Source organism: Galeopterus variegatus, unplaced genomic scaffold (genome assembly GCF_000696425.1).
Source record: "Galeopterus variegatus unplaced genomic scaffold, G_variegatus-3.0.2 Scaffold24, whole genome shotgun sequence".
NCBI lineage: Eukaryota > Metazoa > Chordata > Mammalia > Dermoptera > Cynocephalidae > Galeopterus > Galeopterus variegatus.
The window spans coordinates 127,068-151,531 of NW_007726135.1; the positions used below are offsets into that span (position 1 = coordinate 127,068).

The 24,464-nt window shown below is 43.0% G+C and overlaps 1 protein-coding gene across 4 annotated transcripts in view; it reads left to right on the forward strand.

Annotated features, from left to right (window-relative positions):
- The window catches only part of PTK2 (protein tyrosine kinase 2), a 136,182-nt gene that overhangs the window by 87,744 nt on the left and 23,974 nt on the right, over window positions 1-24,464 (forward strand). For all 4 annotated transcript variants that reach the window (XM_008568410.1, XM_008568421.1, XM_008568436.1 and 1 more), the window contains 3 exons: window positions 6,049-6,135; window positions 9,398-9,535; window positions 10,525-10,656. In XM_008568410.1, the coding sequence (XP_008566632.1) occupies window positions 6,049-6,135; window positions 9,398-9,535; window positions 10,525-10,656 (357 nt within the window). The remainder of the gene's footprint in view (window positions 1-6,048; window positions 6,136-9,397; window positions 9,536-10,524; window positions 10,657-24,464) is intronic.

The following is a 24,464-nucleotide window of genomic DNA, read 5'->3' on the forward strand; positions in this document are numbered from 1 at the left end:
GCAGTAAACATATCACACACTGAAAGTGAATATAGGTGATTAACACAATTCTGAAGTTTAGAGGCGAAGGGTGCCTCGTCCAGACCCCTCGACAGGGAGAAAAAAGAAGGCCCAGAGAAGGAAAACCACATTATCTGGTGTATTTACTTTGAGCTAGGCAGTGAGAAAACCAGAACATTTCTCTGTCATTCCTAGTTTAGCAACAACAACAAAAAGTCCTTAGTTACCCACAGAATAAAATATGAACCCCTCATCCCAGTATGTAAGGCACTTCATGTTCTATTTATAAGTTTGACTGTTTTTAATTCAGTAACAACTGCACAATAGTCCAGTATTGGGAGGCAGGAGAATTCCTTGTTAATTTCTCAGGCCTCCAAGTCAAGTGGATCTGTTCATATCAGGCTCTGCTATTCACAGTCTGATAACTGAGCAAGGTACCTACCTATTCCAAACCTCACTGTCCTCATTTATAGAATGATAGTATTGATGTTCCCTACCTGTGGGGGATGATGTGAGCTAACTCAGAGTGAAAAATAGAGTAAGTATCTGGTGTTAAGCACCAAATAATGCGGCACTGCCCTGAGACTCATGGAATTAAAGAAACTTTATATCTGAATGTTTTTCTATTTCCCAATCTGTTGGACTTTTTAATAATTTTAATTTGACTAATTTTTTATATTAGGTTCACGGGGCAGATGTTGTTAGGCTTTTTGTTTGTTTGTTTCAGAGTACAAAGACCAGTTCTATTTAAAATTTTAAATATCCTCATCTTTCTTTCCTTTTTGATGTATTTTCAAAATGCATATTTTGATGCTCTTTTCTATAATCAGAGATTGTTTTTTCCTACATCAGGGTTTATTTGTTTAAAATAGAGGTCAGCCTGCTGCCCATTTTTGTTAACTAAAGTTTCATTGGAACACACCCAGACCCATCCGTGGCCGGTTTCGCCCCACACAGGCAAAGTTGAGTACTCCGGCAATGGATCGCAACCCTCAGTGTCGCGCCCGTACCGGACCGGGACTGGCAACGGGATTGCAACCCTCGGTGCTACGCCCACACCTCGCTCAGCCAGTGAGCGGGAAGCGGTCTGTATGTGGGATCCGAACCCTCGGCGGGAGCGCCACCGTGCTCTCAAGCGGCGCACTGTAGCAGTGCACCACCGGGCCGGCCCCAAAGTTGAGTACTTTCAGCAGAGACAGTATGGCCCATAAAGCTTCAAACATTTACTATTAGACCTTTCAAGAAAAAGTTTGGCAACCCCTTGTTTAAAAGTTCTAATGGCTAGAAAATCTTCTAAAGTAGTATAGATACATAGCTGCTTGACAATTATAAAAAACACACTGTTTAATTCCCATGCCAGTCAGAATCAAGTCTTGCATGCAGTGTTTACCTTCTCAGTGGTCATGTTTAGAATCGAATTCTGCTTTTATGGGCACAGTATTTGGCATGTCTGAAATGAGTCTGTGATTTCCAAGATGGTAGGCCAGAATTTCCTCTTGCAATTTCCTCTGGCCTATGAAGTAGGAATTCTGTAGATACTTGTGAGTTTTTATAATTCTGCCATTGTTATCTTAGGATGACTAAATTCCACTTTAGATTTCTTAAATTCAAGTAGGATCTCAGGCTTTTGTAGATAAAGTCTGTATACTAGTAAAGAACATTTTTTTTTCTTTTGTCTTTTTTTTTTTGTGACCGGTAAGGGGATCGCAACCCTTGGCTTGGTGTCGCCCGCACCGCGCTCAGCCAGTGAGCGCACCGGCCATCCTTATATAGGATCCGAACCTGCGGCGGGAGCGCCACTGCGCTCCCAAGCGCTGCGCTCTCCCGAGTGCGCCACGGGGCTGGCCCGTAAAGAACATTTTTAATGCAGCTTAATTAATTTTAAGAGGAAGTATTTTTCAGCCATTCAAGATTCAAAATTAAAAGCTTAATTTTGGGGCCGGCCCGGTGGCGCACTGGAGAGGGTTCGGATCCCATGTGGAGACCAGTTACCGCTCACTGGCTGAGCGCGGTGCGGGCGCGACACTGTGGGTTGCGATCCCGTTACCAGTCAGTAAAAAAAGACAAAAAGGAAAAAAAAAAGCTTAATTTTGTTTAGTTAATGGCAAGAGCATTGTAACCACAAAGCCAATTATTAAAAATATGTACAGATCTCGTCATTGTACTTAATACCAATTTTTTTTTTTTTTTTTTTTCTCCCTTTTTGTCTTTCTTACTGGCCGGCAACAGGCTCGCAACCCTCGGTGTTGCGCCCGCGCCACGCTCAGCCAGTGAGCGGGAACCGGTCACCACATGGGATCCGAACCCTCGGCGGGAGCGCCGCCGCGCTCTCAAGTGGCGCACTCTCCAGTGCGCCACCGGGCCGGCCCCTTAATACCAATTTTTTCATCCAGTAATAATCTTCAGAGAAGTTTGCCTGTGATGAGCTCAGCATAAGAGTGTCCCACTCAGTGCTCATTTTCAGCTGTGCGTGTTGCCATACAGATTCCCATTCAATTAATGGAGAGCCTCAGAATAAAAATATCTTAAAACAGCCGCTTTCAAAGTTTAGTCCTTGGGGCCGGCCCGGTGGCGCACTGCTACAGTGCGCCACTTGGGAGCGCAGCGGCGCTCCCACCGAGGGGTCGGATCCCACATACAGACTGGCCGCTCACTGGCTGAGCGAGGTGCGGGTGCAGCACCGAGGGTTGCGATCCGTTGCCGGTCACGAGAAAAGACAAAAGGGAAAAAAAAAAAAGTTTAGTCCTTAGACTGTGGGGATCCCCAAGACCATTTCAGAGGTCCATGGATCAGAACTCATCTCATAATAATGTTTAGATGTTGCTGCCTTTTCCACTTTGTTGACGTTTGCACTGATAGGACTATATTCTTCACTTCTTTGCACACACAATAAGAAAACAATGCCGGTTCACATAAGAATGACCTTGATGAAGTGTACGTACATTCCGCTTCCAAAATTTAAGCCAGAGGACATAACTATACAACTGTCAGCTCTGTTTATTGCCCTAATTCTTGGCTGTGCATCCTTCCATACTTGGACAGCAAGAGCACTTGACACAGGAAACTCTTCCCATGCAACCATTGTTAATGTTTACATAGTAACACATACCTTTAAAACAACTCTTGCCACTTAAATGTCAGAGTACAGAGGTAGTCAAACTTTTTTTAAGAAACCTCTTTTAGGGCCGGCCCGGTGGCGCACTGGATAGTGTGCCGCTTGGGAAGCGCGGCGGCGCTCCCGTCCGAGGGTTCGGATCCCACATACAGACCGGCTCCCGCTCACTGGCTGAGCGAGGCACGGGAGCAACACCGAGGCTTGCGATCCCGTTGCCGGTCCCCAGTCCGGTACGGGGGCAACACTGAGGGTTGCGATCCGTTGCTGGACATGGAAAAAAGACAAAAAGACAAAAAAAAAAAAAAAGAAACCTCTTTTAAATCAATGCAACTACTTTTTCAAAATAAACCCTTAGAAATATAAATCCAAAGGGTAGTTTAGGGAACACACTTTGGAAGATGCTGCCTTAGCACAGAGTAGAGAAAAAGCCTAGAATGCCCCCTTTTTACCCCTTTTCTGTTTTGGGGGACTTTGGGGAAATTCATGCTCATATTTAGTAAAGTTTGAACTAGACTACATCTGAGACACTGTTTGGAATATGACAGGAATAAGGTATAAAGAAACATTTTCCACCCTCAGGGATTTAATGGCTCCTAACAGCAGGGCTAGAGCAAGTACCTTAGAGAACCTGCAGTCCAAGTCAGACTGTGAGGAAGGGCTACAGAGGAGCGCAGAGGACTTAAGTTTATGTTTGGTGAAATCAGGAGCCCCTCCATGAAAGAAATAACATTTGAAAGACTCAAAGGATAGGAAGTGTTCTACATATTGAGGGGAGGAGACGTTCTAGGCGGAGGGGAGAGTTTATGCAAAGCTACAGGGGAAATGAGACTGATTTTAAAGACCAAACATACTCTGATCCTAACTAGAGCAAAGCATGTTTTCATCCAGCACCTGTGGGAAAGAGGCACAGGCACTAAGGAGTTTTCTTTACTCCCCCTCGCTTGCTGGGACTTAAATCCATTTCCTTTTCTTCTGGCCTTAATTCAGCTGGAAAATAATGGTTTTCCATTTTGTTAAATCCCTCAAGTTTTAGAAAATTTTCTTATCTTCTTTCAACCTTTCATTTCAGACTAAATCATTCTTTTTTTTTTTTTTTTTTTTTTGCCCTTTTTGTCTTTTTTCGTGACCGGTAACGGGATCGCAACCCTCGGTGTTGTGCCCACACCGTGCTCAACCAGTGAGTGGACTGGTCTCTATATGGGATCCGAACCCTCAGCGGGAGCGCCGCCGCGCTCCCACGCGCCACACTCTACCGAGTGCGCCACCGGACCGGCCCTAAATCATTCTTTTGATATGAACTTTTAATTAATTTATCTCAAAAATAAAATGAGAATTTTAGAGCTGGAAGTGAGTTTAGAGATCTTCTAGCTCAACCCACCTTTTATAGATGAAGAAATAAAGGGCAGTCAGTTTAGTCACTTACCCACAACCACACAACCAGGAAGCAGCAGAGCCGAACAAGCGTCCACCTCCCAGCTTGCTAGATAGTGTTGAGGTCCCTCAGGCTCAGAATATTTAGCATGCTTTTTTGTTGTAGAGATAGTTTAATAGCTTTATTGAGGTACAGTTCACATACGATACAATTGACCTATTTAAAGTGTACAGTTCAATGTTTTTTAGTATATATTCAGAGTTGTGCAGTCATCACCACAATCAATTTTAGAACATTTTTATCACCCCAAAATGAAACCTGTACCCATCAACAATTCTTCCCTATATCCCCCTTCTCCCAGTCCCTGGCATCCACTCATCTACATGCTGTTTCTGAGGATTTTCCTGCTCTGGACATTTCATAAATGGAATCATATAAAATGTTGTTCTTTGTGACAGGCTTCTTACACTTAACATGTTTTCAAAGATCATTTATGTTATAGCTTGTGCCGGTATGTCATTCCTTTTAATTACCAAATGATACTCCTTTTATGGGTAAACTGCATTTTGTTTATGCATTCATCAGTTGATGGAAACTAGGATCATTCTCACTTTTAGCTATCATGAATAACAATGCTGTTAAGAATGTTCATATTACATGTTTTTGTGTGGACATATATTTTCATTTCTCTGGGGTATGTACCTGAAAGTGGAATTGCTGGATCACATGGTAATTCTTTATAATTTTCTGAGGAATCAGCATACTGTCTACCACAGCGGCTACACCATTTTAAATTCCCACCAGCAATGTACAAGGGTTCAAATTTCTCCACATCCTTGTCAACACTTTTTATTTTCTGTCTTTTTATTATAACCATCTTAGCGGTTGTGAAGCGATAGCTCATTGTGGTTTGATTTGCATGTACCTGATGTCTAGTGGTGTTGAGCATCTCTCCCCATATGCTTTCTGGCTATTTATGTATCTTCTTTGGGTCTACTCAAGTCTTTTGCCCACTTTTTAATTGGGTTGTTTGTTATTTTATTATTGACTTGTAAGAATTCTTTATATATTCCTTAGTATATGAATTTCTTATCAGATAAATGGTTTGCAGGTGTTTTCTTCCATTCTTTGGATTTTTTTCACTTTCTTGATGGTATCATTACAACATTAAAAGCGACAGTTTTTAATATGATGAAGTCCAGTTTATCTTTTTTTTTTTTTTTCCTTTTGTCGATTGTGCTTTTGGTGTCGTGGCTAAAAAAACCCTTGCCTAAGCCAAGGTCACAAAGATTAACTCTTGTTTTCTTCTAAGAATTTTACAGTTTTATCTCTTACATTTAGTGATGTTTGTGTGTGTCATGAGGAAGGGGTCAAACTTCATTTTTTCACGTGTAGATAACCAGTTATCACAGCATCATTTGTCATAAAAACTACTCTTTCCCCCATTGGAATGTCCTAACACCCTCTACTAGAGAAATATCTTTTTCTGTTTTTTTCATAAAGCATAGATTTACCAAAATCATAAGACCCATTCGTGTGATGCTCTGTCATTTGTTCACAGCCCAGCAGACCTGGCTATCCCAGTCCGAGGTCCAGCGAAGGATTTTATCCCAGCCCTCAGCACGTGGTACAGACCAATCATTACCAGGTATACCAGCCATTACAGACATCAAACGTGTTATGTGATTCTTCAGCATTTTGAGGGGTAGGCAAGTACACTGTATATTTGTTTTTTTTATTTTTGTACTTATGAGTATGATTTGGCAAGCAGAGAGCTAATAAGCAAGTGGTCACCCCAGTCCTTGTCTGACTCAATGTTGTCTTGACACCTCTTGCAGAGGGCATTTGTCATTCACTCAGTCTTAAGGTAGGTGAGACAAGTGCCACATCTCCAGCAGTTCTTAGGCCCGTTCTCTTCTGCCTGCTCTCATAAACAGCAAGGTGAATCCAGTGGGCACACACTAGGCAGAGGTAATATGGAACCGGGCAGTTTTTCTGGAAGACAAATGAGATGCCATATGGACAAGTGTAGAAGGAGTGTTAGACTTATAGGCAAATATCCTGTACAAATTAGAAATAATTACCTTTGAAAGTAAAGCACCTGAAACAAAGTCAATAATTTTTTTTGTGTTTTTTTTTTTTTTTAAGGAATGGCTATTAACTTTTACTGAGATATAACTAACATACAGTGAAATGATTACATCAGTATATCCTATACCCACATCGTGATACAGAACATTTCTGTACCCCCAGGAAGTTCCCTCTTACCCCCTTGCCAGTTAATCGCCTACTGCCCCAGAGCAACCACTGTTCTGATTTCTGTTACCAAAGATTTGTTTTGCCTGTTCTAGAATTTTATATAAATGAAATTACATACAGTGTGCTTTTCTGGGTTCAGCTTCCTTTACTCATAGTAATGTCGAAGTCCCATCAAGGGGTCAGTACTTTACTTTTCTGCCTCCTTCACCGGCTTATTGAGAGCATGGCTTAAATTAAGCCCTCCTGGGTCAACATGGGTAAAAATTCTTAACTGTTGTACTAGGATACCACGAGATAAGGTAGGCCCTGTTTCTTATTAGAGAAGACCATATGTCCGTGGTAGTTTAGAACAGTGAAACTGAATAGATTTCAGGCTCTTCACCTGCTGTCTCCAGATTCCAATATGCTAATTCTGAAGTGGAGCTCAAGAGTATTACAGTGCTAACAAGCAGCCTCAGGCAGTTCTGGGGGCATGTGACTCAGATATGTTTTGGGAGACACTGTTCTGAGATACCCACTTGCCTGGAGGAAGGGGAGTGAATCATTTGAGTTCGCCAAGGCATCTGTTCGTTCAGCAAGGTGACACGGAATGTTCATCCACTCTGCCCAGCACTCTTCTAGGCACTGGAAGTGCAAACATGAATAAGGAACTACCTTTCCTTACGGGAGGAGCTCACTAGATTACCAGTTCCATATGTAAAGGGGCTAGAACCCTAAAAGTAAAGCACTCACCCCCTCGACAGAACTTTGACTCTCACAGACATATGAGTAAAGGAAGCTGGAGGCGTGTAGATTGCCTGTGGAAAGAAAACCCACACCTGTGATTGCTGAGAGACTCTGAACTGTAGCAAACAGCAGAAAGGCCCTGGGGGACAGGCCCAGGGTCTATGCCTGGTGGGTAGGGGAAGTCAAATCTCAGGTGGCCCTGAGCAGGCAGGAATTAAATACCAGCATTGTTTTGAGATAGCACACGGCATGGCAGCACCTACTTGATGAGACAGGCTGTTAGCAGAGAGAGTGTTCTCTGTGTCCAGGCAGGACATGTCTAATGTTATTTCATGTTCCTTTTTAGCCTAAACTGCCCACTGATCCTTTCACTTTGTTCATGTTATTTAGAAAACTGCCTTAGATCATTTGAAACCTTCTTGTGAAAATTCCTAAAAGTTCTCTGGTAGTAATATATCCCATTTCACCAAAAATCGTAGTGATATAGCATTTTGTATTTAGTAGAGTTTTTTATTGTTGAGATTTTTTCATTCAAATCAACTGTGAGTACTATCCAACTATCTTACTTGAACATTTATTGGTTACATATTGTCCATATTTAATTTTGGTATAAGTTAATGCCTAGAGACCTAATAAATGCATAAAACCTTTGCTGAAGGGTACATTGATATTTGGAAATATGGATTTGGCTGTGCTTTAACTCATTAAAAAAATCAACTGGGCCGAGCCCGTGGCCCACTTGGGAGAGTGCGGCGCTGGGAGCACAGCAGCGCTCCCGCCGCGGGTTCGGATCCTATATAGAGATGACTAGTGCGCTCACAGCGCTCACTGGCTGAGCGCGGTGCGGCCGGTCTCAAAAAGGACAAAAAAGAAAAAAAAAAAATCAACTGACAAGCCCAGTCATACAGAGGTAGCCTAATGAGCTATGGAAACAAATACTGGTTCTGTTCTCTCTCTTTCTCTTGACTGAGAGGGAACCATATAAATAAACTCCTCTTATTTTCCTTTGGCCTTGAAATTTTTCTCCTTGTCCAACTGAATGTTTTCTCTCTGCCTCAGTCACCATCGGTAGAATTTGAAGGCCTGACTCCTCCCACCATCAGTTCCTAGTTCATTAGAGGACAAACATTAGGGGTTGGTTGGTTGGTTTTTTTGGACTCCTCCCACCATCAGTTCCTAGTTCATTAGAGGACAAACATTAGGGGTTGGTTGGTTGGGTTTTTTGTTTTTGTTTTTGTTTTAATTACATTATGGTTATTTTTTGTTTTTTGTTCTTGTTGGAGGGTGGGATAGGCAGGAAAGGGGAGATCTAGAGCAGAGCATGGCTCAGCCATTTTTGTGGCTTCCCATTGCTTTTGCATCCAGGGATGGTCTGCTCTCAACATTTCGGTAAGTGTAACATTCTAAAGTAAATAATTTCCTATTTTCTAGTGTATATTTGCATTAGTTGTCTAATGCAGCCACAACAAGTTACCTTTCTTGAACCTTTAGTTAAAAATCCATTTCGGCTTCTATAGGCCACCTGCTTTCCTTGGCTCGCAGTTCCCGATTCCATGTTCAAAGCCAGCAGTGTTACATCTCTCTGACCATTCTTCAGTAGTCATATTTCCCTCCCTCTCCTCTTCTTCTTCACTCTTGCACTTTTAAGGACCCTTATAATTACATTATTCCCATTTAGATAATCCAGGATGATCTCCCCATCTTAATAATCATATCCTCAAAGTGTCTTTTGCCATATAAAGGAACATATTCACATATTCAGAAAGGATTAAGACATTTAGAACGTGGGCATCTGGGGGGAGGGAGGACATTACTCTGCCTACCACAATATTCTCTGCAATTTTACTTCCTTTTATGTGTAAATCAGAACTGTGCTGAAATTATGTTGTGGCAAGATATTACCTTGTCTCCTAACTCATTCACAGGTTTCTGGTTACCCTGGTTCACATGGAATCACAGCTATGGGTGGCAGCATCTACCCAGGTCAGGCATCACTTTTGGACCAAACAGATTCGTGGAATCATAGACCTCAGGAGATATCAATGTGGCAGCCCAATGTGGAGGTAAATTAGGTATTCTTGGGCTTCAGTTTGTTATGGCTTCAGTTCGTTATGGCTTAAGATACCTTTTATTTCTAAATCCTAAGATTTCTTGATTTTGATGACTTAATTCAAAGTTCCAGATATCCAGAATGTTTTCTGGTTTTGTGAATATTTTTTAGTAAAAGAAATACCCACCGAGAAATGCTACAATCATTAGTTCATTCATTTGAAAGGCAGAGCCCTAAATTGAATGTAATTAGCATACATATGAGGCCAAGGGAGAAGCAGGAAGACAGAGCCTTCAGTTCTGTGGACCGTGTTAATTTTTACCAGATTTTCCTGGTAAAACCAAGAGCCACTCCTATCGTATTAAAAATTATTTATTTGGGGCCGGCCCGGTGGCACACTGGGAGAGTGCGCCGCTTGGGAGCGCGGCGGCGCTCCTGCCGAGGGTTCAGATCCCATGTGGAGACCGATTCCCGCTCACTGGCTGAGCGCGGTGTGGGCGCAACACCGAGGGTAGCGATCCCGTTACCGGTCAGTAAAAAAGACAAAAAGGGAAAAAAAAAAAATTATTTATTTGAATCAAAGAGCATCTATAGTTGTCTGCTATTCGTGTTCTTTTCCTTGGAATAAACATGTTTAATAACTTTAGTATTCCATAATTTATACGTATCATATTTAAACCTTCTATTACTTTACTTCCAGATTATCTCTACTTTTTTTTTTACTAGAAGTGATAATTCCTTGCATGTATTTTGTATTATTTCTTTAGAATAGACCCCTACAAGTGAATCTATGAGCTGAAATATTGCAGACTTTTTAAAGATGGTTGACACACATTAAATTGCAACCTCCGGAAAAGTCACTCCCACAAGCAGAGTATGAAAGACCCTATTTTCACCACCCTCACTGTTTTACTTAACTTTTCTGAAAGACACACAAAACAAAATAAGAGCATATAAACAGACTTAAGAGACTGGACTTGCTGTTTTCAACTCTTCTTCCAGGACTCTGCAGCATTGGACCTGCGAGGGATTGGGCAGGTATTGCCGACCCACCTGATGGAAGAGCGGCTGATCCGACAGCAACAGGAAATGGAAGAAGATCAGCGCTGGCTGGAGAAAGAGGAGAGATTTCTGGTAATTGTGTTTCAGAAAGGTTCCTTACACTGTTTTAAGCCCTGTCAGAGACTACTATATTGTAAATGGTTGCAAAATTTCATCTTTTTTAAGCCAGAGAGTTAATTTTACATCTGGTCCCTAAAACTTGCAATAGTAAGTTATTTGCTTTTTTTTTATTTTTTAGGGATAAATTTCTAAGATTTTAGTAATGGCATTAAAGGCTCAGAGGTATGAGCATTTCTGCAGTTTTTGCATTACCACATTATTTACACAGAAGCAACTCCCACTTAAGTGTCAGCTTGCATGTAAAACATAGCATCTTGCTACTACAGGATGTGTAACACAACAGCTAAGAGTCCTGGGATTTGCCTTCCTGGGATTCCTCTTCAGTGTGGTCTCACAGATGCAAACCTCCTCCCGGATATGTCTCAACTTATGGATGAGAAATGCCTTTCTTCAGGCAGCTCTTGTTGACAGCCTCCTTTAGAAGTCCATTGAGGACAGAGAGGAAGTGGTGCGACAGAGCAATCTCTGTGTGCTACTTGACACAAAGGTCCTATTGGACTCATGGCCCCTGCTGCCAAGCACTTCTATGTCCTCAGCCTCAGAACTAGGGTCTGTGATAACCCACTCCCCACTCTCCTTAAGCCCTGAATAGCTATTTCAGTCTTCCTGAAGTAGCCTCGAAAGAAATGTGGCTGAAAGGAGCCAGGATTCCTACTGTTTCCACAGAATCTTGAGTCAGTAACTTTACCAGGTGAGTCCAAATTTGGTCCCTCATGCTTTGATACAATAAATATTTACTGACACCAACCTTGTGTGAAGGTCTGTTGAGGGACTAGATACCAATGAGGGTAGGATATAACCCCTGTTCTTAAATTGCTTAAAGACTTATAGGCACAGAAGCATTTAAATCAACAAGTAATTGTATTATAAGACTGGTTTCAAACTGTATTCTGCAGAAGTTAACATGTGGTTTTGATTTCATTCTTTGTATATGGCTTTTATTTCTTAACTCTAATTTAAAATTAAGCAAAGCAACTGACACACTTAAGTTTTAATCTGTTGGAGAGGGCTAGTACATTAAGTTGCACTAGCTACAGGAGGCGTTGGAGCTGACCTCAGCAAGCCTGTCGTCTCAGCACACATACAGGAACCTGGAAATGGATCACGCTAGGAAGGAGCTCTTGCTCGCCTTTTTTTTTTTTTTTTTTTTTAACCGAGGCCTCAAACATCACACATACACAGTCAGGTCACTACCAGGCAGGACTAATGTGCCCTTGCTTAGCACACACCCTTTTCCTAGTTGAACAGTGAGGAAGGAGCATGATGATAAGCAAGAGTGGCAGTATTGCTGACATGTACACGGTGTTTACTACGTGCCAATCACCATCCTACGTAGTTTTCATACATAAAGTCGTTCGATCTTCACAACTGCTTGTGAGGAAGGAACAAGCCAAGAAGAGCCTTTGTCCGAAACCCTTGAGAGCCTGTGTTTCAGATTTCAGTGTTTTTAACTTTAGAAAGTTAATGTAGTATGATGTACACCATATATCGTGTAATACTCCAAAAGTATCCCAGAGTTAAAACCGCTAATATTTCTACAGCAAAATATAAATATTCACATTGCCATGTAAATAAAGACAATAAAATGACTCACATCAGGTTTTACTACCAAATTAGTTTGCTTCAAACTTAAATCTAATTTACCATTTTCAGTGCTTTCTAGATTTTGGAAATGAGGATAAACGAATGTGGACTTGTCCCCTTGTTATCCTCATTTTACAGGTAAGGAAATAGAGACCCAGAGATTAAGTAAATACCGCAAAATCACACACCTAGTAAGTGGCAGATCCAGAATTCAAAACCAAGCAACCAGCTCCAGGATCTGTGATTCTAACCAATGTGCTATGATATCTCTTCAGCACATGCCAGATAATGTCATGCCTTAGGTAGTTTTAACACTTAGTAAACCTATCAGGTTTTCTTCTTTACATATATTTATACTAAGATTGTATGAAACATTGATAGATAATTGTTGGTGATTCACATTTGGAGCATAAGTTTCATCCTATGCTTTCAGAATTCTAAATTAGTTCAGTTAAAGCAAATCTTGAGATTGTAAAGCAAGCTTCCAAAAATAGTTATTATTTACTACTACTAATCATAGCGAATCAATATGGATATTGAGTCTGTTCTAAGAATACATCTGCTGTTCCCTAACCCTACATTTTAAGCGTTTTTGTTCAGACAGCCTCTTTTCCCAGACACCATTGGTTTGTATTTTTAAAAGTAAATGTTATAAATTCTCCAAACTATAGTTAATATGTTTCAGTCCTGGTGTCCAGTGGATGACTGCATTTGAACAAAGGGTTTGTAGAGGGCCACTGCTGTGGTGTTGCTCTGACAAAGCAGAATGTAGTGTGAGCAGGAGAGGAGCCTGCGTGTGTTGGGGGGGGAGGGGGGTTGGGCAGCAAGTCCAGAGAACACTGGAGCCTAAGCTTAAAGGAGAAGTTGGAATTTGCAGGGCAGGCAGGCTCAGGAAGTGCATTCCAGGCAGAGGGAAGAGCGTGGGTAATGATGTGGGGTCAGCAGACTGTCTCCTAAGAACTCCCTGTAGCTAGACATCACAGAGCAGAGCGTGTTCTGGGGCAAGTAGAAAAGGAGTTCAAGCACTCACTCACTCTTCCGAGGGGTTTCGAGAACTCTAAACCAAGTGCTCAAGATAGGCATTTACTCGGCAGGCTGGTCAGTTTTGTTGGGTTATTTCTTCTCACTGAGATTATTTACATACAGTGAACTGCACAGATCTTAGGTGTGCAGATGGGTGAGTTTTGATAAATGCGTAAGCCTGTGTAACCCGTACTGTATGTGTAGTACATTTATGGCGCTACACGCAGCTTCCAGGTTATGTTCATAATCCATTTATAAAATTGTGTAAAACGTCCCTCAGGAATTCTCCTTAGTGCTACGTTAAGTCTCTGCAACAGCCTAAATGTATGTCATACTCAGTGTGCTTCTCTGCCAAGCTCAGAGGAAGCACAGTCCCAGAGTTTGCTTACCACCTCCTTGATTCCTCCTGTGTAGCTTTTATAATTTTCTTTAATTACCTGTTTTACCTCCCTTGTTCAATTACTGCCCATTTACTTAGAGCTTCTGCTGTGATGGTGTACCTCATTGTCATTGAACTCTTTAGTTGTGTTTTTGTGTGTGTATGAATGTAGTTGATTTTTAGGAATTTATCTTGTATTTTCTAATTTATCACATGAAGTCTTTGATTACCTTAGGTTTTCTGAATACACAGTTGAGTTGCTTTTTAAAAAAATTTGTTATATATCTTATCTTTCTTTCTTGAAGCATCTATTGTCAACATTTATTTATTTATGTGTTTATGTATTTTTGGCCTTACCTGCTTTTCCTGTTTTTATCTTTAAAGGTATTATCTATAATAGTTCTCCATTAGGTATAATCTTGCCCCTACATTTTAAATATATTATGTTTTTTCAAAAAAGAAAACTTCTGGGGCTGGCCAGTTAGCTCACTTGGTTAGAGCATGGTGTTATAATACCAAGGTCAAGGGTTCAGATCCCCGTACTGGCCAGCTGCCAAAAAGAAAGAAAGAAAGAAGCCCTCTAAAAGATTTAACATGATGAATTATGTGGAACATTTTTCTTGGGTTTATGCTAGTCCCACATTCCATAGATAAATTCCTATTTAATTATAATAATTCTTCTAAGGTCATGGTATGTTTTGTTGTATTTCATTTGGAACTTACTATTTATTGATGTTCATATGTGAGATTTTATTGTCCTTGTCGGTTTCAAGATCAAAACCACGCTGGTTTCGTAAGAAGAGCTGTGCAAGCCCCACCTGGCTTTGACTTAGGTGTCTGCCATCTAAGCAGCCGCCTCTGGCTGCCTCATCAGCACGCTGAAGTCAGCATGCCCAAACGGAATTTACAGTGCTCCTCCCAAACTTGACTCTCCTTTCACATTTTCTAGGTCATTTCCCTGACCCCCCCTCCCCAAGGTAGAAACTGAGTGTTGTCCTTCCTGTCACCTTCCTTCACACACACTCAGTCACCAATTCCTGTTGGTTCTGATCCTTAAGTATCTTGTGACTCTCCCCTCTGCTGTCTCTCTTCTTACTGTCCGAGTCCAGCCCACATCTCCCCTGGACCACCACACCGGCCTTCTCGCTGGCCCCCCACCTCCAGCTCTTCTCAGCTGTGCCTTCCACAGTTATTCACTGAACACTTCTTACCTACCAGCACTGTGCTGGGCCCCGAAGCTACAGGAGTGAGTAAGACAAATGCAGTTCCCACCCTCTGGAGCTTACGTTGTAGTGAGGGGGAGAAGGAAAAGGCTGAAAAACAAGTGGTCAGTTAAGGCTACTGTGAAGAAAACAGTGGGCAAAGAGGGAGAGGGCATAGTCTGAAAAAGAATCTCTAAGAAGATTTAACCAAGTAGAAAGAATGAGGAAAGAGAGGGAGCATATTCCAGCCTGAGGGGTGCAGCTGAGAACTTGGCCCCTGTGGCGAGAGATGGAGGCAGCAGGGGCCCCACCGGGGAGGCTGGCATCAGAGCTTGGTTTTTCTTCTCAGCACAGTAGGAGACCATCAAAAGTCTTTAGGCAACATACACACACACACACACACACACACACACACACACACACTCTCTCTCTCTCTCTCTCACACACACACAAAAAAACAAACAACAACAAAAACAAAAACAAAAAAAACGGGGCGGGGGAGAGGAAGATATAACAACCACAATTATTATTTTTTTTTTTTGAAGTTCTTACAACAAGCAAATGGAGGGGACACACTTGGGTGGGAGGGGGGAGAGGGAGGAGAGAGGGAGGTTTCGGTGATGGGACATAATAATCAACTACATTGTATATTGACAAAATAAAAATAATTTTTTAAAAAAAAAGTCTTTAGGCAAGACAGTGATAGCCACTTCGTGTGTTAAGAATGTTACATCTGTTTCAGTGTGGATGATGTCCTGAGAGGCAGAAGCAGGGTGGGGGAGACTGCGAGAAGCCACCTCCATGGTGCTGTCCAGGAATAGATGTCCTGGGTGGGGACAGCAGAGGGAAGGAGAGCAGTGAGGCGGGCAAGAGGAGTGCTGGGGGACAAGTCATGACTTAACTGGGGCAAACCTCAGGAGGCAGAACAGGTCTGGAGATGGGGGGAAGTAAATGTAAGTGCTCTGCTTGGGGCATTTTTCATCGGGATCTCTGAGATACTGTCCCCTCCGACCTGCGTTGCATGCCACAGCTGCAGCAATTCTTCTAAAGTGTGGTCTGATCCTGTCCTTCTCTGACTTGAAATCCACTAGTGGCTGCCACAGGATAGTGCCCAACTGCAGTCAGCCCTGTGAGCTGACCCCTCGGGCCTCCGCCTCTCCAGCTCTCACCTCTCTGACTCTGCAGGCTGGCCCACCTATCCTGCCTGCCTTGCCCTATTTCACCTGCCTACTCCCACTCTCAGCCTGAATCTCCTTTCCTTCTGGAAGCCCATCCTTTTGTCCTGCCTTCCCACAAAGCCTCAGATGGGTTTCCCTCACACTGTAATGCTATATTCTGGGAGAGGAGTTGAATCTGCTGTAGGAAACTAGAAAACAGATAGAATGTGGCAGCTATAGATTATGAGTAACCAGTTAGCTTGTGAGACATAGAATTCATAAGACGTGTTAAGTATAAAAAGTAAGATTAAAGGAATAAACAAACGAGTTTACTTAAAGACGAGAATTTCTCTCCCTCAACACTATTTGACATTTCATCCAGGTACTTGTTGTGGGGACTGTCCTATGCACTCTAGGATGTTTAGTGGCATCCCTGGCCTCCACCTACTAGATGCCAGAAGTACTCCTCCCCAAGTGTGATAACCAAAAGTGTTCCCAAATGGTGTTCCGTGGGAGCAGAATAGTGCCCAGGTGAGAACCACTGCTGCAGAGGGAAAGGGGCGGGCAGCGGGAAGTCTAATGCAGCAGAGAGAAGTGTATGGCCATTTCATGACCCAGGACTCGGGCAGGGCAGCCCTTCTACCCGCTGGCAGCCTCCCCTGCCTCTTCCCCCCATCTCTCCCCTTGCTTCTCACTGTGTTGTTTTGTTCTGTTTTTTTTACTTAATAACTCTGTGATTTGAGCATCTTCATTTAGTCTTGTGCCTTTCTGTTGGGTGACCTCTGGATAGGCTGCCTGGTGCTGAACTTGAAGGCCAAGGTTGCATCAAGGGAACTTCCCACCCGACAGCACCTTTCGTAATGTTTTTCCTATCAGATTAAGAGCTCCATGGTGGCATGGACCTTGTCTTTCCTATACACCATTCAGTCCTGGTGCCTAGCATATAGGGAGCTCTTGGTATTGACTGAGTAAGTGATTGTTGCTTCACTCACGCCTTTTCTTATACTGCTGCCTCTGTCTGGAGTGCTTGTCCCTTCCTCCATACCCCTGGAATCTGCCTGAAGAGCACCTTGTCATCTTTAAAGACCCATCTCGGTTCACCGCAAGGACCATACCTTTCCCCACTCCAGAGTTCTTTAACCCAGGCACTGTTGACATTTTGGTCTGGGTAATTCTTTGTTGTGGGGAGCTGTCCTGTAAATAGTGGGCATGGTTAGCAACATCTCTGACTCTAACCACTAGAAGCCAGCAGCACCTTACTAAGTATCCAGCAGGATGCCTGCATGAGCTTACTTGACTGCAACGTGCTCTTACTCATGCTCTCTTGCCCCTCTCTGTTGAAAGGTAGGCTTTTTCATACCTCTCTGTATGACAGCATCTCATGTGCTTGCTTACCTGTCTCCTCCACTAGGGTATAGTGAGCATTATGAAGACAGGGACTCAGTTTACTCAGTATTCTACCCTCAGGTCCCCTAGTAATGCCAGCATTATTGAGGCTCAGTCAGTATTTGCTTAGTGAATGAGTGTTAGGCATATCTGACATATTAGGCATTATTGGCATCTAAGTGTTTGTTCAGTATTACATGAGCCCTGTGGAAGTAGATGTTATAATTATTTTACATATGAATAAATTAAAATAAACTTTAATGTTCATAAATATGACTGGGACACTTGTTATAAAAAATCCAGCTCCCCAGGCCTAGAGACTGTGCTGACATAGGTCTGGAGGGGCCTTGAGAGGCAGGGGACACCCCCCTTGATTCTGAGGCATGTGGTCCCAGGGTCACTCTGTGATCTTAGGCTTAAGAATGTTCTTGAAGGTTTGAAGCAGGTCATATCTTGTATCACCTCAGTGCCCATCTGACTGATGGGTCAGAGGGCAGTATTGAAAATGCAGAGCTCCATTAGGAAGTTGGGCAGTCATTCAAATAAATGAGGGGAGAGCCTGAGCTAGAAGAGACAGGGGAGAGGAACAAGAGAGGATAGACTTAAATATTGTAAGAGTAAAACGGACAAGATTTGGTGAGTTGGTATAGGAGGTAAAGAGGAAGGAGGAATCCAGGATAGTAATCCTAGCTTCGGTGTCATTAAAAGAGTCATTTTGCCACCAAATGAGATAAAAAATTCAGAATGAGAGGTTTGTTTCAGTGCAACAGATGACTTCGGGTTTGGACCTATGAGATAGACCAACAAGAATGTGGAGGAGGGTGCTGGATATAAGGAAGGGAGCCCAGAGAAGGATGTCTGGCTGCAGATCTAGTTGTTCAGACGCCAGCGTGGGAAGCTTGGTGCACTGGGAGTGAAGACAATGAACCCATCCAGGTGTACAGTGGGAAGCAGCCAGACTGTCTTCAGTGGATGGTGGTGTGTGTCATTTCTAGAAGCTCTTGTGGCACTCTGGGTGGTGCTGCTGCTGGTGGTGGCTGTGTCTCTGGTTGTGTACACACAGCTTTTACTGTCCTTCCTTTCATGAGGAGACTATAGCAATGGTAATTATCCAGTTGCAGGCTTTTTTGTGTTATGCACAGGTAAAGATTACCATTGGTTGCAGGGGTATCTGCTACTTACAAGCAGCTTGTTTCTGTATCTTTGCCTCTGATATGAGCTAGGCCCAGAGCCATCAGCCTGTCTGCCCTGTAGCCGCCAGAGCAGGCCACCCCACGTGCTTTTAGGTCTGTTAGGCCATTGTTGAAGCTACATGTCAGGAATCTGCATTCTCTTTTTTATTGATGTGTACAATTTTGACGTCTATGGCTCAATGTGTCTTTACATTTGTATGTACTCCAATAACCAGCACTCAGAACAAACCATAGAACATTTCATCCACCCAGAGGTAAGCATGTATCTTAGGTTGGCTTCCCAAAACACCCTTTGTAATATTTGTGGGACATTCCTTCTTGAAGGAGGTGAAGATGCACAGGCAGCAGGTGTGTCGGGGAAGTAGGGCCGGGCCTTTATAGCCACTCCCCCACACCCATCAGTGTCTGTGGGCCTCCAGGGAGGTGATGTAACCTTGGGGGCATGGAGGGGGGCTCAGCTGGGAGTCATGGGAAATCCACACTCATGAGTGAGTGTCTTCCCCCCCCCCCCAGGGTTGCACACTCAAGTCCAGGTGTGGTCTTTCCCCTCATGGGATCCTGCTCTGTGCTTTATTCTCCAGCCATGCGGCGCTCAGCACCCATCATGTGCACTGGGGATGACAACTTGCAGGAGACAGTGATAAACTAGTCTGAAAACTATTCTAAAATTCTGTGAGGGGGAGGGGTCAAGATTTTGTAGCAGAGAAAAGCTGCCTCAGTACTAACGTAACAACCTCCAGAAAACGCCTTGGCCAGCCTGCCTGCCTCATTCTTTGTCAGTCTCTGAGTCACTGGCAGTGAGACCCAGCAGCAGCCTCTACCTGTGTCCAGAGGCATTTCTGCCATGCAGGTTGTTGCATGTTTCCCTGGGAAGTGACTTCAGACAAGTGACTTATTCTCACAGCTGCATTTCCACATCTGAAAATTGGCAGGGATTACAGTGTTGTTGCTCACAGGGCAGTAACTAGGAGTGAGTAAGGAAATGTGTATCAGGGGCTTTCCCAGCAATGAAGTGCCCAGCAAGCGGCTGCTGTTACCTCTCAGCCCTCATGCTAAGCCACCTCTGCAAAGTGCTCTGAGAAGTGCTTGCTGCTTTCAGGCTCACTGCTGCATCGAGAGAGCTCCCATGTGTCTGGGGACACTTCAGAGTCTGGCTGCAGTGCACAGGTTGGGGAGGAGTGCCATTTGCACTCTGGGGTCCCTTCTGAGGGCCGGCCCCCAACTGAGATTTGGGTCCTGGCACCTGCCCCTTACTCCTCAACCTTGAGAAAATTACCTCTATCAAATGCAGACAGTACTTTTCTCATGGGTTGAGTTGAGGAGGGAGTGTGGTAATATATGTAAATAGCAGAGGGAGTAGGGGTACACCGTTAATTTTTCAGAAGGCTTTCACCCCTCTTACCTGGTTTGATCACCGTAGCAGCCATAAAAGCTGCACTGATGAGAATCTTCCAGAGCCTAAAGCATACACCCTCATATGACGTAAAGTTCCCACAGACAGTCCCAGAATACCTGTAGCCACTTCTACCAAAGATTGATATAGTGGATTGAATAAGAGATTTTTTAGCCACTTTTTTTTTTTAGGACACTATTTGCTTTTAGTATTTCTTTGGGGGAGGGGGCATCACATTTCTACTCAATTAAGAGAAACGGTTTTATAATTTTTCAGAAGGCTTTCCCCCCTCTTCCCTGGTTTGATCCCCGTAGCAGCCATAAAAGCTGCACTGATGAGAATCTTCCAGAGCCTAAAGCATACACCCTCATATGACGTAAAGTTCCCACAGACAGTCCCAGAATCCCTGTAGCCACTTCTACCAAAGATTGATATAGTGGATTGAATAAGAGATTTTTTAGCCCCTTTTTTTTTTTTTTTGTCTTTTTTCCGTGTCCGGCAACGGGTCGCAACCCTCAGTGTTGCCCCCGTACCCGACCAGGGACCGGCAACGGGATCGCAAGCCTCGGTGTTGCTCCCGCGCCTCGCTCAGCCAGTGAGCGGGAGCCGGTCTGTATATGGGATCCGACCCCTCGGGCGGGAGCACCACCGCGCTTCCCAAGCGGCGCACTATCCAGTGCGCCACCGGGCCGGCCCATAGCCACTTTTTTTTTTTAGGACACAATATTTGCTTTTAGTATTTCTTTGGGGGAGGGGGCATCACATTTCTACTCAATTAAGAGAAACGGTTTTACAGTACGGCAGTCTTGGCCTTTTATTTTTTACACCCATTATGCCATGAATTCATAGGGAATAGGTTCCAACAGCTTGGGCTCCTTGCCATTGGTTCTCACAAAGTGTGCTTCTCTGGGTGGAGCAGGCTGGCGCTTCAGTTGAACCCAGGTTCCTTTCTCTTTTGCTTCTTTCTTTTTCTGATCATTTTCCTTCATACATGTCAGAAGGCTGTCTCAGCTCTTAGAGTGCTTAATATGTTCAATATGCACATTAATTCTTTGGGCAAGAGTCTTGCCCTTGTTTGTTTACAACAATGCCAACAGCATGCTTGGTAACATTGTAGAAAAACTAGACTCTTCTAGTTTTACCAGGGTAATATTTGTGGGACATTCCTTCTTGAACAGTTCCCATTCCCTTGATGTCTACAATATCACCCTTCTTGTAGATTCACACATGTGGCCAAAGGAACAACTCCATGTTTTCTAAAAGGCCCAGAAAACATATATTGGGTGCCTGTCCTCTTTCCCTTTGTGTTCGTCAGTTTGGCGAATTTCTGGAAGATGGCGGTTCCTTTTTAGCCACTTCTAAAGAGATTCTGCAAAGGAGCATAGCAAGCATCACTCAGGGACTAGAATTCCCTTTATTGGATTTATTTATTATTATAAGGAAACCTTAATTCATTTTGCTGTTGTTTGAAGTCCTTAAATGGATTATTTTTAGCAGCGAGCCAACAAGGCCCCAGGTTGTCTGAAATGTCTTATGTTTCTCCAAGGATGCTGAATCTGTGCAGATGTGGCCTCTTAGGCCCAGGGGCCCTCCGGTGTAAGGCTTATCAGGCTATAAGGAAGAACCAGTTTGTATCTTTTTCCAGGCCATTATAGACTGATAGGCTTGTAAGATAAAATAAAAACCAATCACTAGAAAAAGGAAACTTTTTTAAAGACATGTAAAATACAAGCCAAACTTTTCTATTATGAACTTCAGCAGTCCAAAAATTACTGATTCAAGTTGCTATAAAAGTGTCTGAAGACTGTCCTTCTGTCCACCTCATCATGAACTGGCCCACCTACTGCTCTCATGCTGCTCCCCTCAGTGATGTCCGCTCTGCACCCTCGTAGACAAGTTATGTTCTTATTTGAAAAATTAACTTTCTTTGTCAATAACATTGCCCAATTTTTTCCTTGTAGATCAGAACAGATGTCTGTTGACTGTGTTTTGTTTTCAGAGCCCTCATCATTTTTTATGGTTGCTGGTGTTAACTGCTACTCTCATCTGTCGAGTACTTTTGTGGGTCAGGAGTCCCTCCTCTGGTTCTCTCTCAATTTTTTCCTTGTAGATCAGAACAGATGTCTGTTGACTGTGTTTTGTTTTCAGAGCCCTCGTCATTTTTTATGGTTGCTGGTGTTAACTGCTACTCTCATCTGTCGAGTACTTTTGTGGGTCAGGAGTCCCTCCTCTGGTTCTCTCCATTATCACAACAGCCCTGCACTGAGGGCAGCGGCCCTAAGGCTTTTGCCCAGGGTCACATACTCTCACTACAGTAGATGCTTTGTTCTGTATTGTGCTTCCTTCTCTTGTCCCCAGTTCAGATACCGCCTTTTCTGAGAGAGCTCTGTGCCTGCAGATCCACTGCTATAAAAGCTCTCTTGCAAAGTGACCACTGTGCCAGAGAGCACTGGTAGCCTTGGTTAGAACCTCAGTCTATTGAGAGGGCTTTCTTTCCTGCTGGGCATTGCTTAAAAATAGAGCAACTTTTCTACTTCTTTTTATACTGTGTGTGCAGTAATTTTCTAATGCAGTAGTATGCTAAAAACAAGATTTTAGTTTTAAATTGAGAAAGTCCTGTCTATATAAAGCCTACTTTGTGTTCTGAGAAAGGAAAGAAATATTTGAGCTTTTTTTTGTCACGTAGCAAAACCAGTCAGTCTGAATGAAAGGAAAATGCCAAGACAGGAGCTAGAGAGTAGGAGCTGGGCTGCCGATCCTGTCCCTGCTACTAGAGGGTCACAGCCCTCCCGTTTCCCTCTTATACCAGGTTCCAGATTTGTAGGCAGTATTGTATGGTCAAAGAAGAAAGGACTTTGAGTTGAAAGCCTTAAGGTTGAAGTTTTCTCGAGTGACGGCAACATGCGAGAAGAGACCACAGCTGAACTGTGTATTACTGCATCCCCAGAACCTGAAACAGGACCTTCACCGGCCATGGGCAACTGGAACTCTCCTCTGGTTCTGGTGGGCATGTGCCTTTTGCCTATGACCCAGCAGTTGCTCTTCTGGTATGTGCCTAAGAGAATTAAGTACACATGCCCACACATAGAGAATGTTCATAACAGCATTTATTTGTGGTAATTAGGAACTGGAGATGACCCACTGCCCGTTAACAGCAGGATAAATAAATACTCATACAGTGGAATACTGCACAACAGTAAAAAAAAAAAAAAGAGCACACTGTCACACACAATGACAGAGATGAATCTTACAGGCATAACGTTTGCAAAAGATGCCAGACACAGAAGAGTTCATATTTTACAGTCCATTTATATGAAGTTCAGATCCAGGCGGGAGTAACCTACAGGGCTAGAAGTCAGAGTCATGCTCCCCTTGGCGAGTGTGGGACAGGTATCAGCCAGGCAAGGGTATGCAGGAGCGTGCTGGGTTACCCGTTCTGTGTTTTGATCTGGGTGCTGTGTTATGTGGGAGTATACATAGATAAAAACATGTTGAGCTTCACACTTAAGATTTGTGCACTTTATTGAATGTAAGTTATAATTAAATTTTAAAAAGGAAAATACATACCTGATGGGGAGAATAATCAAATTGCTCCAAACATTCTTTATGTCTGTGATCCATTTGTATAAGATTTTAAGTATAAGTTGCCTCGTTTTATCTTTGATACCACTGCTTTAGATCTAGAATATTCTATAAGGGAGAAACAGGAGGATTTCACTTCACCCACTGGCAGAAACAGGAAGAGAATCTATTCCTTCCGATCTGCTGTCTTTGCCTGTATTGCTCTTTCATTCTCTGACTTGGCACTCCCCTGGCATGCAGACAGGCCGTGTCTGCTGTATGAGCAACAAAGCTTAAACATTTACTCTATGTAAGAGTATTTCAAAAAGTTTGTGGAAAAATAGAATTAAAAGATACTGCTAATCTTTCCATGAACGTTTCGAAGACCCCTTATATCGCCATTCACAGAACACAAGTGAACTTTACGTAAATAGGCCTCTCTTGTTTTAAAATTAAAATCCCATTTTTAGGGCTGGCTCTGCTGGTTAGAGCATGGTGTCTTATGACACCAAGGTCAAGGGTTTGGGTACCCATATAAGCCAGCCACCCAAAAAATAAAATCCTGCCTTTAAGAGATTATAACATTTGGGTATTATTGTGCATAAAAAATGAAAAGACATTTTGTGTGATTTATATGAAAATTAAAATAGATAATTCATGTAAATACACGAGACAGTACCTTATTCTATAAGCAAATAATAAGTTATGAGTTGCTTTTTTGTTGTTTGTTTAAGTAAAAAAGTAAGTAATTTCCTGCAACATAGAAGTTTTTCCCTTTCTTTTGCCTGAAGTTCCCCCCCCCTTTTTTTTTTTTTTTTTTTTGTTTTTTTTTTTAACGGGTAAGGGGTACCAAAAATTGGTAGAGGGTGCCCCCGCACCCCC